The 14,740-nt window shown below is 40.4% G+C and overlaps 1 protein-coding gene and 1 non-coding gene across 4 annotated transcripts in view; one reads left to right on the top strand and one right to left on the bottom strand.

Annotated features, from left to right (window-relative positions):
• DIAPH1 (diaphanous related formin 1) overlaps window positions 1-14,740 on the bottom strand; it is a 95,362-nt gene that overhangs the window by 34,029 nt on the left and 46,593 nt on the right. For all 3 annotated transcript variants that reach the window (XM_055331801.1, XM_055331802.1, XM_055331803.1), the window contains one exon: window positions 14,069-14,183. In XM_055331801.1, coding sequence (XP_055187776.1) covers window positions 14,069-14,183 — 115 coding nt within the window. The remainder of the gene's footprint in view (window positions 1-14,068; window positions 14,184-14,740) is intronic.
• Window positions 8,772-8,878, top strand: LOC129514347 (U6 spliceosomal RNA). Its single transcript, XR_008665409.1, has one exon. It is a non-coding gene; the product is annotated as a U6 spliceosomal RNA (small nuclear RNA).

Here is a 14,740-nt window from a genome sequence, read left to right as displayed (position 1 = left end):
AATAAATAAAATCTTAAAAAAAAAAAAAAAGCCAGCACCCTGTCACTGTTAGGTGTCCAGCAGCTAGACACCATTATGTTTTTTTGTTCAGAGGGTGGGGACTTGCTACATCTGTGGCTCAGGATGCAGAGCCTACAGCAAGGTAAGTCCCTGGTGAGCAAGTACTAAGTAGAGGAGTCTGTTGGATGCATCTCTGCTTGTCTCACTCTTCCCCCAATCGGGCTCCTCCCTTGCCCAATTCTTTTTTTTCCTGCGTCACAAACACAAAATGGAGTTAGCTGGGAGCAAAAACAATCTGTCTAAAATGGCTGAATGCAGTAGGGAGTGCCAGGCAATAAAGTGAAGGGAAAGGGCACCCCCTGCTGTCCAACAGAAGGACCCTATTTCTCTTTCTTCACCATTTTTGGGTATGTTAATATAATCCATCCTACAGAGTCCAAGCTAATTTTGTCATGAATCTAGATTATGCTGAATTCTAAAATTTAAGCAGATTAAGGCACAAGAAGGGAAGATAATTTCTAGTCTCTGAAGAGAAAGAGTCAGCGGCCTGAGTCCCAGGGACTGCTTAGTTCTGATCAGTAACAGCTTCTAAGTGCCCCCAGAATGGAAAGGAGGTCCTAGGTAGCACAGTATTCCCCAACTGCAGTAATGAGCTAATGGCCCCCGGAGTCCCACAGCTGAAGCCATCATTTCCCCAGGAATTCCTGTTGTAGGGCTCTCTCAATGAAGACCACAAACAGGAAATGGAGGACAGGGAGTTGCCTGACATCCTGGAAACTAAGTTCTTAAAAATGGCAGGTGGGAGTGAGTAAGTGAGCTAGAAAAAAGGACCTTGGGAAAATACTGTTGAGAACACAGCTTGACTCAAAAGAGCGTGCAGGGCTTTAAGATTCTGTAGGACTGGAAGATTCAGGCTGCTTTATACAGCCACTCCACCTAACCTTCATTCTCACACCCTGACTCAGGACCACATATTACTTACTCTGCCTGAGATGAAGCCTGAAGTGTTTGTCCCTATCCTACAAGTAACACCCTCCATAATCTCATACTTCCCTTGAGTAACCCAAGTACTTTATGACTAAGAAGGAACACATGAGAAAGGTGGAAAAAGTGGAAACATGCTGAGAAATCTGGGGATCCAAGTCACCAGTGGCTTCTACTCACTTAAATGGAGCAGTACCAATGTGTGAGCTTATCCAACCTCCATGAGGAGAGATAAATGCCAGTACATATAATACAGGTGAGCAAAGAATCACAGGTTAAAAAAAGGGGGGGGGGACCTCTAATATCTATATAGTTCTGATATAACAGAGCCTTTGGGGAAGAGTCCTAGATCTGCCTAGCTTACCTAAAAGCTCTGAACCCTTAGTGGTAAGATCCCCAAGAAATAACAACAAACTTTCTGTGAGGGTAACATAGCTATGAAATCATCAAATCCTCCCAGCATATAATAAGCCATATCTTAAAGCTCTACATGAGCTCTCTGATTCTGAGGAAAGGACACAGCAAGAAGGCCCGATCATGTGCTGCTAATTTAAGAAGCTGCCCATGTGGAATATTTCTACTTTATGTTTCCCACAGCTATAATATACATGAGGGAAAAATTCAGCACCTCAAAGCCATTTGCAGGTATACACTATAGGAGAAAAAAACCAGATTCCTATCACTAACTTCCCGGCCAAAACAAATACCCAGCTGCTAAGTCCCACAGAACTAGATCACCATGGATGTGCAGGCTTTAAGGAGAGACTGAACAAATTGGCAGAGATGGATAAACCTGAAAGACATGAACAAAGGCAAACTCAATTCCAAAAGGACAAAAATCAAATGCTAAGAGTTAGGAAGAAGGGAGCAAGTAGATGTCTGAAAGGGTGGCAGAAAAGCACTTTTAGAAATCTGGGCACTTCTCAAAACATTTGATCACTTAGACAAGAAGTCAGAGTGTCTCACACAGTTTCCCAGCACACCCAGGACAGTGACTCAGTACAGGAGTGCTCAAGAAGAGATCAGTCAGGGATGGGAGTGAGGGTGGGCTGGAAGTATAGGCAAGGGGCAGTAAAAGCTAGAGGGCAGGAGAAAAAGCATCAAAATAAGGCACTAGGTGTACAACTTTTGCCTTTCTTAAAAGAAAGCCATCAGAATATAACTAAGATCCACACACTGCAACTGGCTGACATTTTAAATTCTTTTAATGTGTAAGTTCCCCTCCATCTCATTTTTCCCTTGAGATTTGTTTGTTGAAGAAATCAGGACAGGGAACTGGTGAAAAGCAAACTGCTGACCTAGTACCATAGCAGTCCCTAGAAGCAGGCACCTCTGAACAGGCCTGCCTTCCCCTAAAAGCTAGTTTCTGAATCTAACAGATCAGGGATCAAATTCTGGCCTGGTATTGACTTGCTAAGAGATACTAATAAACAAAAGACATATTAATTCTGTACTTTCAATTTCTCAGTTATAAAATGAAGATACCACCTATTAGGCAGCACTGTTACAATGACTGGAAAGAACAGATAAAGAGCTCCTACCACTTACAGCATCTGATATCAAACAGATATTCTTGAATCAGACTGAGAAGGCAAAATACCTTCATCTTTTTCTAGGTGCGTGTAACAGTTTTAATCTCTGCTGTGTCTCATCTAAATCCTGAGTAAACTGCACATTTCTAAGGTATTTTCTGTAACAAAGAATCCTTGAAACACCCTCCATTTTAGTCAGGGTCCTGGGAAGCGAAATAACAGGGTAAGAAACTAACAAAGAGAACACATGCAATAAATACCCAGCCCCCAGCCTGAGTCTGCCATGGCAGCAGCTGGTTTCCTTCGTCATATTGCTGTTTTTTTCCCCTTCTTTGTTCCTAAGGTGGAAGCCAGGAAAGGGTGGGGAAAGCGGGAGGGGGGCGGGAGGAGGGGTGGGGAATGAGGGCAGCACCGTCATCAGTTACTGAAAGTCACCTGATACTCTCCTCCAATCCCTAGTCTCTGACCTCACAATGTGGAACCTGAGCCAAAATAGCTCAACTGCGCACACCCCGTGGCTGAAAAGAAAAATGCAAGCAGAGTAAGAATGGAAGCAGAAGAAAGGGGGTCACTTTTCTTTGAAGGATTTCAGCAGTTCTTTCCAAGAGGAATTTTAAACAAACACACACATAACATCTCACTTCTAATCTAACAGCAAAGGAAAGAATAAGACTCTAAAAACCTAGTTCAGATTACTGTAGGATCTCAGGAAGGAGGAAAGATTCCATCCCATCTTGCATACATACATAGGGCTACCAGTGCCCTTCTGTTGTATAACTGGGGTTCCCTCACCCAAAGATGTTACAGAAGAACTCTTAAAAGCTTTTAAAATTGGAACCTGATTTTTCAAAGATAAGCAGGCTAAGAGTATAACACAGAATGAAGCACAGATATTGTTACCTATCCTGTAGAGCTGGATATTAGCATTCTGCTTTGTAAATATTCATTTCTTAGCTCCAAGCACTTTGAAACACACCCGCATTTAAAAAAAAGATTTTATGCATTCATTTATTCATGAGAGGGAGGAAGGCAGAGGCAGAGGGAGAAGCAGGCTCCCCAGGTGGAGCAGAGAGTCTGATGTGGAGCCCTATCCCAGGACCGTGAGATCACAACCTGAGCTGAAAGCAGACGCCTAACTGACTGAACCTCCCAGGTGCCCCTAAAGATCTTTTTCAAGCTGGCAAACTTTCTTAACCCTTCTGTTCTTCCTAGTTAAAAAATAAATAAATAAAAAATAAGATGACCACGTTATAGAGAAATTGAAAGAAATCTAGCACCATACTATACTAGCACACTATAGCATATACTATACCATACTAGCAATACTATAATTGCTATAGTATTCTTTAGGGAATAAGGTATATTCCCTTCTAATCTTTTACTTCTGCATTTTTTTCTGTAAATACAACTGCAATAAGGGTTGTACATAATAGTTTCCAGCTTTTCCTGCCTAGCACGGTGTCCTCCTGAGCATTCTTTCAAGTTGCTCTGAAAGGCAATGTGCCAGAATTATAAAACAGTACAGTTAGAGTGTACTAAGTTCTGGAGCAGTTATCTCCAGAGCAAAAACTGAGAAGGAAGCAAGAAAAAAAATGAGGTAGGTCATCCCTTTCCTTTAAAGACCATATCCCTCTCTGGAGTAGCTCCTCTATGCTAGTGATACAAAGCTCTGCTCCTGCTCATGAATATAATGCTCCAGAATTGTTAAATGTCTGGAAGGGCTCAGACCAGAACTTTCCAAGTCTCTCTTCTCTTGACCACAATGGCTGGAAGGCTCCAGGAGGAAATGCTATACATTTAGAGTTGGTGTCTTCAATCATTTATTACATAAAAGAGTTTGCAGGGAAAATAGGAGAATGAGAGGATACACAGGCATGCTAAGTTTTTGCAACTACCATTTCAAAAAAAGGAATATTACTTTATTTTTTAAAAATATTTTATTTATTTATTCATGAGAATACACAGAGAGGAGAGAGAGAGAGAGGCAGAGACACAGGCAGAGGGAGAAGCAGGCTCCATGCAGGGAGCCCGACACAGAACTCGATCCCGGGTCTCTGGGATCACACCCTGTGCCGCAGGTGACGCTAAACTGCTGCGCCACCAGGGCTGCCCACCTAGATTACTTATGCAGAAAAAAACAGGTAACAGAGAAGCAAAAAGTCCCAGAGGAATCATCCTATGGTGGAGACATCCTGAGTACTCCCTGAAAACTGGTCTATAACCTTATGTTTACAGGAAAACTGGTACCATATTTGCAGAAAATTAATTCCTGAAGCATATGAGGGATGATGCTGAGAACAGTGTTGCTCCCTTGAGGCAGATGCTTTGGGCTCCAGCAAGCAGCAGTCTAGGAGCACTGGATCACCCACTCTCCTGCTTATCCCAAAGTCCAGCTCTACTCTTGACATTTCCTAGAGATCCCATTCCTCCTCCTCAACACATTTCCGATCCCTACTCTGCATGGTAAGCAATAACAAGAGTTACATTACATCTATACCTTTAAGCTCCTGAGGTGCCTGGGTAGCTCAGTTGGTTAAGCATCTACCTTCAGCTCAGGGCATGATCCCAGGGTCCTAGGAGGGAGCCCCACATTGGGCTTTCTGCGGGGAGCCTGCTTCTCCCTCTCCTTTCCACTTGTGCTCTTTCTGTCTCTCTCAAATACATAATTTTAAAAAAACCAAAAAAACAGAACTAGCAAAACAAGCTCCTTATGTAATCCTTACACTAAAGTTGGAAATTAGCAATAGAAACAGACATGTAAATGTAGGGACTGGGCAGCCCCAGTGGCGCAGCGGTTTGGCACCGCCTGCAGCCTGAGGTGTGATCCTGGAGACCTGGGATCGAGTCCCATGTCGGGCTCCCTGCATGGAGCCTGCTTCTCCCTCTGCCTGTGTGTCTGCCTCTCAGTCTCTCTCTCTCTCTGAATAAAATAAATAAATCTTTAAAAAAAAATTCTTAAAAAAAATGCAGGGACTAAGTGTAAGATGACAGAGAAGTTTAGACAATAGTGATACCCTTATGTTTGGTTGAAACCTCAGACAAGGCCATTTAAAAGGACATTTTGTCAGATATCAAATCTGAAATTCAGCAGGTAATGCTGGATGATACTTGGGTACCACAGGCACACACAAGTCTGAATAGAGGCTCTAAAACTGGGATTAACTTGGGATAATTAGGAGTTAACAAATGATACAAAAGGGTTGACAATAAAAACCTTTCTGCACCAGCAAACTCTACCCAAGGTAGGTCTGGGAAATTCTTTGAAGGAAATAAATTCAGTATACTGTCTCTGGGAAGTTATGAGTATATAATCAGCGGTTAGTTCTGTTATGTGCTTCAAGTAGCTATTCAGTAGAGACAGAGATGGGATTAAGAATATGAATATCATGGAGTTACAAATATGTATATAATGAACTACCAAGCTGGTAAAAAATAATTTTCTATTTAAGGTAAATAGAAAGGCTATGCTTTCATGAAGGCTAAAAGGAAGGCTATGCTTTCATGAAGTTATCAGACTAAAACAAAAATGAAAACATTCTCCAGCCTCTGTGTCCTCCAAAAAACACAAATGTTGCTCCTATTAAAGATACTAGCTGCAAGGGGAAAAAATCCTTTTGCAGAATAGCAAGCCTCGGCTTTCTTGTCTTTATTTTACTGATGAGTCCTCCAAAGGAATTTCCTGACAGATAGAGGGCAGCATACCAAGCAGTTTGTATTGGAAAACAACAGAGACGGTCACTCTCTAACATGACTGTATCATTCCCCTACGTAACAATGACACATCTAAAACAGAAAAGATCCATGTGCCATCTGGTGGCGAAAAGGAGAAAGTGCACACTGCAGATATATCAAATTCCCCCAGTTTAGAAGGAATTAAAGTTTAATTATCTTTATCTGATGACACCCTCCCTAAATCCCCACCAGTAAGTCTTCTGTGGAAACTAAACCTGCAACCTTCATGCAAAAGTTCTACAGTTTTGCATTAGTATAGCTCTATACCCCCAAATACTAGTTGTAAACAAGCAGCAATTTCTAATGACGGACACCTCAGTGCAGGGAAAAAGAATGAAACTCAGACCAAAACAAAGAAAACTAATACAAGAGGTATATTTTAGCAAACAATCAAAGGAGTTTGAGATGATGATTAAATAACACCAAAGAAAGCTTATGCAAGCAAAAAGAAAAAAATATATATATAATAAGACCAGAAGTTTCAAATTGAGAGGTATCTTTAAGTTAATCTGTCTCATTTTACAGATGAGGAGTCAAGGTACGAAGGAAAATTTCTGGTGCAATCTCATTAGTGGTCAGATTAAAACAAACCATCAGTTTCCCCTATCAGATGTTACAATAAGTAATTTCTTATTTTTGATGGAAGGGGAAATTGGTACAATCCTATACCCAGCAATGTAGGTCCAGAAATTTTGTTTCTAAGAATCTACCGTGCAGAAATGTAAGAATACAGAGATAAATATGATTTTTCCTGCAGCACTGCTTATAATATAAAAAACTGGTAACTTCTCAGTAAGGGATCAACTGTATAAATTTATATTATGCATTTGATAAAACACAATTATCCATCAGGGCGGCACCTGGATGGCTCAGCTAGGTTAAGCAACTGACTCAATTTCAGCTCAGGTCATGATCTCACGGTCTTGCGATCAAGCTCTTCCCTCGGGCTCCACACTTGGTGGAAAGTCTGCTTGAGATTCTATTTTCCTCTTCCTTTCTCCCCTATGCTCACTCTGTCTCTCTCCAAAATAAATAAATCTTAAAAAAAAAAAAAAAAAGAATACAACTATCCATTAGAAATAATGAGGTTTATCTGTATGTAATGATATTAAGAGATGCTGAGCCATGTTAAGCAAAATGCAGAACAGTATCTACCACTTGGGATTACAAAGATTACATTAAGATATGTGTATACTGGGACGCCTGGGAGGCTCAGTGGTTGAGCATCTGCCTTCAGCTCAAGGCATGATCCTGGAGTCCCAGAATCGAGTCTTGCATCTGGGCTCCCCATGTGTAGCCAGCTGTTCCCTCTGCCTATATCTCTGCCTCTCTTTGTGTCTCTCATGAATAAACAAAATCTTTAAAAAAAATATGTGTATACTCTCATATTTCTGTAGTTTTATCTTTAAATCCTCTTAAGTTTCCAGTAAGACTCTATGAAAATTTCCCACATTTCCCCACCTGAACTACAAAGAGAAGAGGATTTTGCCTGTTCCTTTATTAGAGTAACACATGCAGGTGTAAAGTATGTTAACCACGGTAACTCCAACGCAAGGTGAAGATTTTTTAATTTTATATTTTTAGTGTATTCTATGCACATGTTGAAAAGAAGGCATCATGACAAACAACAAAGAGGATATCTACACCAGCCCAAGTCCACTGCATGAGAGAGCAAGAAGAAAAGTAATGCTGAGGGAAAGACAGGTCTCTATTAGAGCAACAAGGTGGGTTGATGTCATAGGAGATTTTGCTAGTAATGGACCACAGAATTCCAGAGGACAGAGAATGGGTTTCAGGCACTCAAGTAGGATCAGAGGAGGAGACTGAATAGGATACACAGAGACCCATACGGGAATTCGAGTATAGGAGAGGAGGGTGACCTGGAGGTCTGGGGCTCCTATGGGGAGTAATATAAACCAAGATAAATAGCCTAATATTAGATACAGTGAATTCAAGGCAAATAGTGATAGAAAGGTTGGGAGTAGAGAGGGTATGTGAGAGGGATAGTTTAGGTTATTTTTTATACCCCTAATGATGGGGAGAGGACAACCCAAGTGTGCAGGGCTCCTCATAACTCCAAATGATAGGAAGAGATTTAAGTTTTTAATTTTAATTATTATTATTATTTTTTTTTAGAGAGAGAGAAAGGAAGAAAGTATACGTGAGGAGATGGGGAGAGAAGGGCACAGGGAGAGGAAGAGGGAGAATCTTAAGCAAGCTCCATGCTGGGCATCTGGATCTCATGACCCTGAGATCATGATCTGAGCCAAAATCAAGAGTCAGATGCTTAACTGACTGAGCCACCCAGGCACCCCAGATTTAGGTTTTTTAAATCACAAGCATGTATCATCTGATATTATGGAACTTCCCAAGTACTTGATCCTACTTAGAACCAAGAAAATAAATAATTAAAAGACAACAATCTCAGGGCACCCAGGTGGCTTCTCCCTCTCCCTATGCCCTTTCCCCTCCACTCCCTGGCTCGTGCTCTCTCTCAAATAGATATCTTGGAAAAAAAAAAAAGTGCTCGCTTCGGCAGCACATATACTAAAATTGGAACGATACAGAGAAGATTAGCATGGCCCCTGCGCAAGGATGACACGCAAATTCGTGAAGCGTTCCATATTTAAAAAAGAAAAGAAAAAAAAAGACAACAATCCCAACAAATATTCACTTGAATAGCACCTTGGGTCCTAATCCTATACTGAATCCTATACACTAAGGAACTGAAGGAACAGACATCTTTCCATCAAAAGACTCACTGAATAATGTAGAGCATGCTGAGTCTTATTTCTAGGGGTTACAAAGTCTTGTTTCTAGGAGTTAAAGTTGAAGGAACTAAAGAGATTCACTTGGACATTTCCTGATGAAGATCCAATTGAAGGAGTGCCACCTAGTAGACAGAGAGGATCACAGGAAAAAGACCTTTCACAATCTAGGGGGAAAGAAGGGATTGCTTCCCCACCACAGGTTCCTCTTAAAGCCTGAACCAAGAAAGTTCTGGGAGAGCAAAAGACGGCTGTTGCCAATAGTTCTGACTTGTGGGACAATAGCACAAATCTTGGGAACCTGATGCACAGTCAAATCCTAACTAGAATACTGTTATTGTTTATAAAATTCTAAGCTCTTGGTCAATACCTTATTTTTTATTTTAGCCAGTTCTTTCTGAATCACTGCTGAAAACAACTTGGAGAACTGTTCTGATTCAGTTTCCATAATGTACCTCACACTTTAACAGGGAGAGGGGGTCTAACACTACATGTTGTCCAATGTGCACCTACTCAGCGTAATTAGCTTATGGATCTCATGAGCCCAAAAGGTTTTTGGAAGCAAGGAATAAACCTAAAAAGGAAACTGCCACTGTACTCAGGACAACAGTTACCACTTCTCACACAGTTTCAAGAGATACTACTTTTCATGCGATCATGTCATCAACACAAGGGAGTAAGGAAAGCTGAATGAAAAACTAGTTATCTTATTCAAAGAAATAATGACCTGAGGTCACCACAGTGAAGAAAATGCTCCCTAGGAAAAGACTGAAAAAAAAAAATTAACATGTTCCCAAGGAATTCAAGAGAGACAACAAAGACATTATGATAAAAGGTTCCTCCTTGCTGATCACCAAAAGGAGGGTGAAAAAATGAAAAGAACTAGAAGTTTTATAGTACTGCCCATCAAGTCTGAATTCAAAATATTCCCTGGCAAGGAATAAACTGAGTAAATTCATGATTAATATGGGAAGACCAGAGTTCAAAAACAAGAGACTAATCCTTAAGAGAGAAAAAAGTGTAAGAGAATCTGTAGTATACATCTGAGGACTGGTTCCTCATTCTGGGCTCTTCTCTTAGTAAAAAGGCTCACATCTTCCTGAACCATAATGATGCAGGGGCAAGAGACCCTTGATTACAGGAGGCAGATGTAAAGTATGAGGTGGGTATTTTCTTTAATGTCCATTCCTGGAGTAGGTATACAGGAAGTTTTGGCTATCAGTAAAACATAAGGAATACAGCCATATCTAACAAATAATAGACACTGTGTTTAGCAAGTGAGAGAGGAAATAATGCAATATTATGAAAACCTAGTGTCCAAATAACTTCCTCATCAAGCCTGGGAACTACTGGCTTGTAATCATCTAAGTAAGACTTTCACTGTACTACATAAGCAGGTCTTATTTCTCCAACTAGATTCGTTTTGCTATAGTTGAATATACTAGAATCAGAATATGTCTCCTCTTTTTCACCTCTAAATATCCAGCATTTCACCTACTTTCCCTAATCTGCTGTTCCTTTCTTGTACTAAGAGTCACTGCCAGGTACTAAGAAGTGCCTGAATGAAGTGGTTGCAAAAGCCAGCATATCCTCTTTTTTCATCTTCTGTCTGGGTCTAAGCTTCCAAAAGTTTTCAGGACAGGGACATATGCTTCTGGGAAGCAGAGGGCTGGAGTAAGGACTCTGGAATCACACACTCCATGCATGGTCTGAATCCTGGTTGTGGTACCTATTATATAGCCTTGTAAAAGTTATTCACGCTGTATCTTTAATTCTTTATCTGAAGGACAGAATACTTATGGAATGGTAAAATTAAATGATTTACTATCATTTAATTATATCATCAATATTAAGACTATGAATAAGAGACTTAGTAACTGAAATTGGTTACTTACTTGAAAAACAATTAAGGATGAAGATCTCCTGAAATTTTATACTGGACATGTTTAAAGTACCAAGAACAAAAGAAACCTTGCTTTCATATTGAGGAGATGTGGGTCTTCTGAGTGCTCACCTCTGAAGTTGCTAGAACTTGAATTTCTCTACCTGATAAAAGCTTTAAGAAACTCAAAGTTTTTTTTACTTAAGTGTTTTTGGGTATGTTGTGAGCAAGGGGGTTACTTGGGAAGTCTGCACTGAGTTTGCCAGCCTGAACACCAAGAGAAGGAAGTTCAAAACTGCATCAGGAAAGACAAAGGCAAATTAGTTACCACGATTACAGTGGTAATTACACATGGTGTCAGGTCCCTACACAGCACTTCTGGCTGCTACCTGAGGCCTCTGTGTATGGTATTTAAGACAACCATTTTGTTCCCAAGAGACACGTTCAATAAGCCCCAATATTCAAACACCTCTTGTACCACCACAGATTAACACACTAACTCAAAGGAAAAGAAAGCAGGTAGAGAGAAGAAAAAAAGTAAAACAGGTAGAATTAAAGTCGGTAAAATATTAAAAATTCAAAGAAGAAATAATTTTTAAAGGGGGGAGGTAGTTCTTTTTCGGGAGGAAATGAATGAAAATATAGACGTAGCAAGGGCGACAAGCAGCAGGCAAGTTCTGATGTGCTGAGTGCTGCAAGTAGCTCAGAAACAGGTAAACAAATACTCAGGATTATATTTGACAGGGGAAAAAAAACAAACCTCTCCCAGGCATTTCTTTAAAATCATTAAGATTTAGAATGTGTGGGAAACTGCTCATGATTTAGTAATTTTCAAGAACACATCCCCTAGTGTGTCCTAATGGAAAGAGGAAGAAATTAGAGTGTCAATTTAACACCTCAAAGTGCTAACTGAAGCAAAAGATAAAGACAAGCTAGAAATTTCCTCCATCACAACAGCAGCAATCTAGTAGTGCAGATTACTACTAGATCAGTACTCCACTAAATTAAAATGACTAATTCACATTCATTTTTTAAAATCAGAGTAATACACAGAGTTTTCTAAGAATAATTAGAGGGGGGAGCCAAGGCCGGTAGAAAGTTAGAACCTTCCATGAAAAGAAAGTAGTTTCCAGGGCAGAATCTGAGAGCTGAAGGAACATTAAAAAATCTGGTTACTTGGGATTCCTGGGTGGCTCAACGCCTGCCTTCGGCCCAAGGCGTGATCCTGGAGTCCTGAGATTGAGTCCCACGTCAGGCTCCCTGCATGGAGCCTGCTTCTCCCTCTGCCTGTGTCTCTGCCTCAGTCTCTCTCTCTCTCTCTCTCTCTCTGTCTCTCAAGAATAACTAAAATCTTAAAAAAAAAAAAAAAAAGAAATCTGGTTACACTGCTAAAAATGACAAAAGAGATATGGTCTTCTTGGGTATTTTTAAAACACTATCAATTCACAGTGGGAATAAAATGCCAAGGAAGAGCACAAAACTGCAAACCACCTAACTATAATCCCTAGTAATGCAAATGTACAGAAGAAGGGGGTGACAGGCAAGAGGAATAGGGCTGGCCAGTGTGAGTGTGCGGTGATGCTCAGAGGACAGAGATGCTCAGAGAAAGGGCCTTATGCCACAGGCCAATGTAGGTGTATATTTTGTGAACTTACAAATTAGGAAGTCATTTGATTTTGAGTTTCTCTGTCAACTAGTCTTCACTGATATACTAGAATAGCCTAAGTGGTCATTATCACAGTATTTTTCACTAAACAGGTAGAAGTAATCCCCTTGACTGAGCTTTAGTTCAGAAGATGACAGTGCTTCTAGAGTACAAGGCCACTTTGCGCTGAGTGAAGGGCAAGAGATCACACCTGGGTACAGCGATCTTACACTCTCAGATACACACACATAATTAGAGGCCACCAAAGGCACCTAGCAATGTTAGGCTCCTTAAGAGAACAAAGTGCAGCCTGGTTCCATCAGTTCACTTAAGGAAAAAAAGAATATAAATGTTTATTTACTGGGGGTGGGGAGAAGGCAGAGAGAAGAGGGGGAAATGCTCAAAAGTTGCACTTAATTTTCATCACTAGGGTCATAATATACCTCTAAGGAAACGAAGAGACACTGTAAGATGGAAATACAAAATGATTATGCTATGAATGTCATTAAATTCAAATATTGTATCCCTCAAGGAAATAACTACAAGTGCCCTGTCACAAGATAGCACAAAACCACAAGAATTAGGAAGTGAAGAAAGAAGAGGGCAAAACAGATCAGCTCTTCTAGAGCAAACAGGAAGATGTGAAGGTGAAAAAGAAAAGCAAAAATTTATACCAAAAACAAAACAAAACAAAACAAAAACCCCACACACATGGACCAGAAGACAAGATCCCTGGATTTGGTCATTTAACCTTGGGCCAGCTACCTATTTAATTCAAACATGCTACAGAATGTAGCAAGTATATGGCAGCTTTGACCTAAACTTAAAACAACTGTCTATGCTGTCAGTTGATATCACAGTTACTGGTCCTTCTGGACTCTTTAAAAAAGGGGGGGGGGGGCAGAAAATAAATCAATCCTCTATCTCAACTCAGTTTTCTAAGAAATTCCTCTACATCTGTTACATCTTTTGTCTAATGTTCGCGATACCCAATTAATAGGCTCTTCTGTATTCTTACCTTTTGAAGCTGGAGGAGCAAAGGGCCAGGAAGAGGAAAGCATCAGATATTGGAAAGAAATGTAAGAAAGAAAAAGCATCACATATGGTTGTTATTGTAGACAGTCACTCAATCACCTAACCTGTTAAAGACTGGCCCAACCCTTATTAATTAAGTTTGTAGGTCTGGGATGGTACCTTAAAAACAGGACCAGAATCAGTTGAAGAGTATTGTCAAAATGGGCCCCATAATAAGCTTCCTGTCACCTTACTCTCATTTCCCAACATGTTATAATGACAAAAAAAATACCTACATGCAAAAAAATTGGGAAAGAAAAATGACAAAATGCAACAGTTTTCTTTCCCAACCCCAGCATCCCTGGGATCCAAAAATATCTGAATTTCTTCCAAAGGGGAAAAACTACCTCTCTTCAACTCTCACCCAGGGAAAGGAATGGAATGGGAGATCCACTTAAAGGATATTCTAAGTCCTATACTGGACCTGTGCATGGAAGAGGAAGGTACTCACTCTTGGTCTGGGCAGAAAAGGTAAGAGTAAGTTTGGCGAAAAGTTCGTTGTTCTCAAAGCGGTCCTCCTTCACCTTTGTCCAGAAGCAGTCCTGGGACAAGTCCTCAGCAACAAACTGTAGATACAGGCAGGGTGTTCAGAGTTACTAAGCTGAGCCTTGTACTTTCCATCCTAGAAAACTGACTAAGAGGCAAAAAAGGGGAGTGATGGTTCTCAGCATTGTCTCACTAGGGGAAGATTAATGTGAGACACAGAAGAGCTGCACTCTTTGTGGTAAGGTCAAGACACAGTGCTTCCACTTTTTTTATTGGTGTTATTCAAGAGCTAGATCCAATTATGCTACTTATCCTCCTTCTAACCTCAAATCCTCTAGTTTTAGAAAAATCGAGGCTTTATTTTACATCTTTCCTTGTTCTACAACATTTTTTCCCATCAATTTGGTTAACTATGACAAATTTGTTCAATTTATAAATAAATCCCTCCGCTCCTTTAACTTGGTTTCTGGAAGCAGAAGGGTGATGCAGAATCACAGGGGCCTCAATTACATAGTGGGGACAATACTGTGCCATGCAAACATATCCTCTCATTTAGCTCATTTATAGGGGAGTGAGATAGCAGGGTGTATCCATAAATCCACCATTTTCAGATCAGCACTACTATCAGCAGCTTGCA

The sequence above is a fragment of the Nyctereutes procyonoides genome, unplaced genomic scaffold (assembly GCF_905146905.1).
Source record: "Nyctereutes procyonoides isolate TBG_1078 unplaced genomic scaffold, NYPRO_anot_genome, whole genome shotgun sequence".
NCBI lineage: Eukaryota > Metazoa > Chordata > Mammalia > Carnivora > Canidae > Nyctereutes > Nyctereutes procyonoides.
The sequence above is the reverse complement of the archived record's forward strand: the minus strand, read 5'-3'. Positions and strand labels throughout refer to the sequence as shown.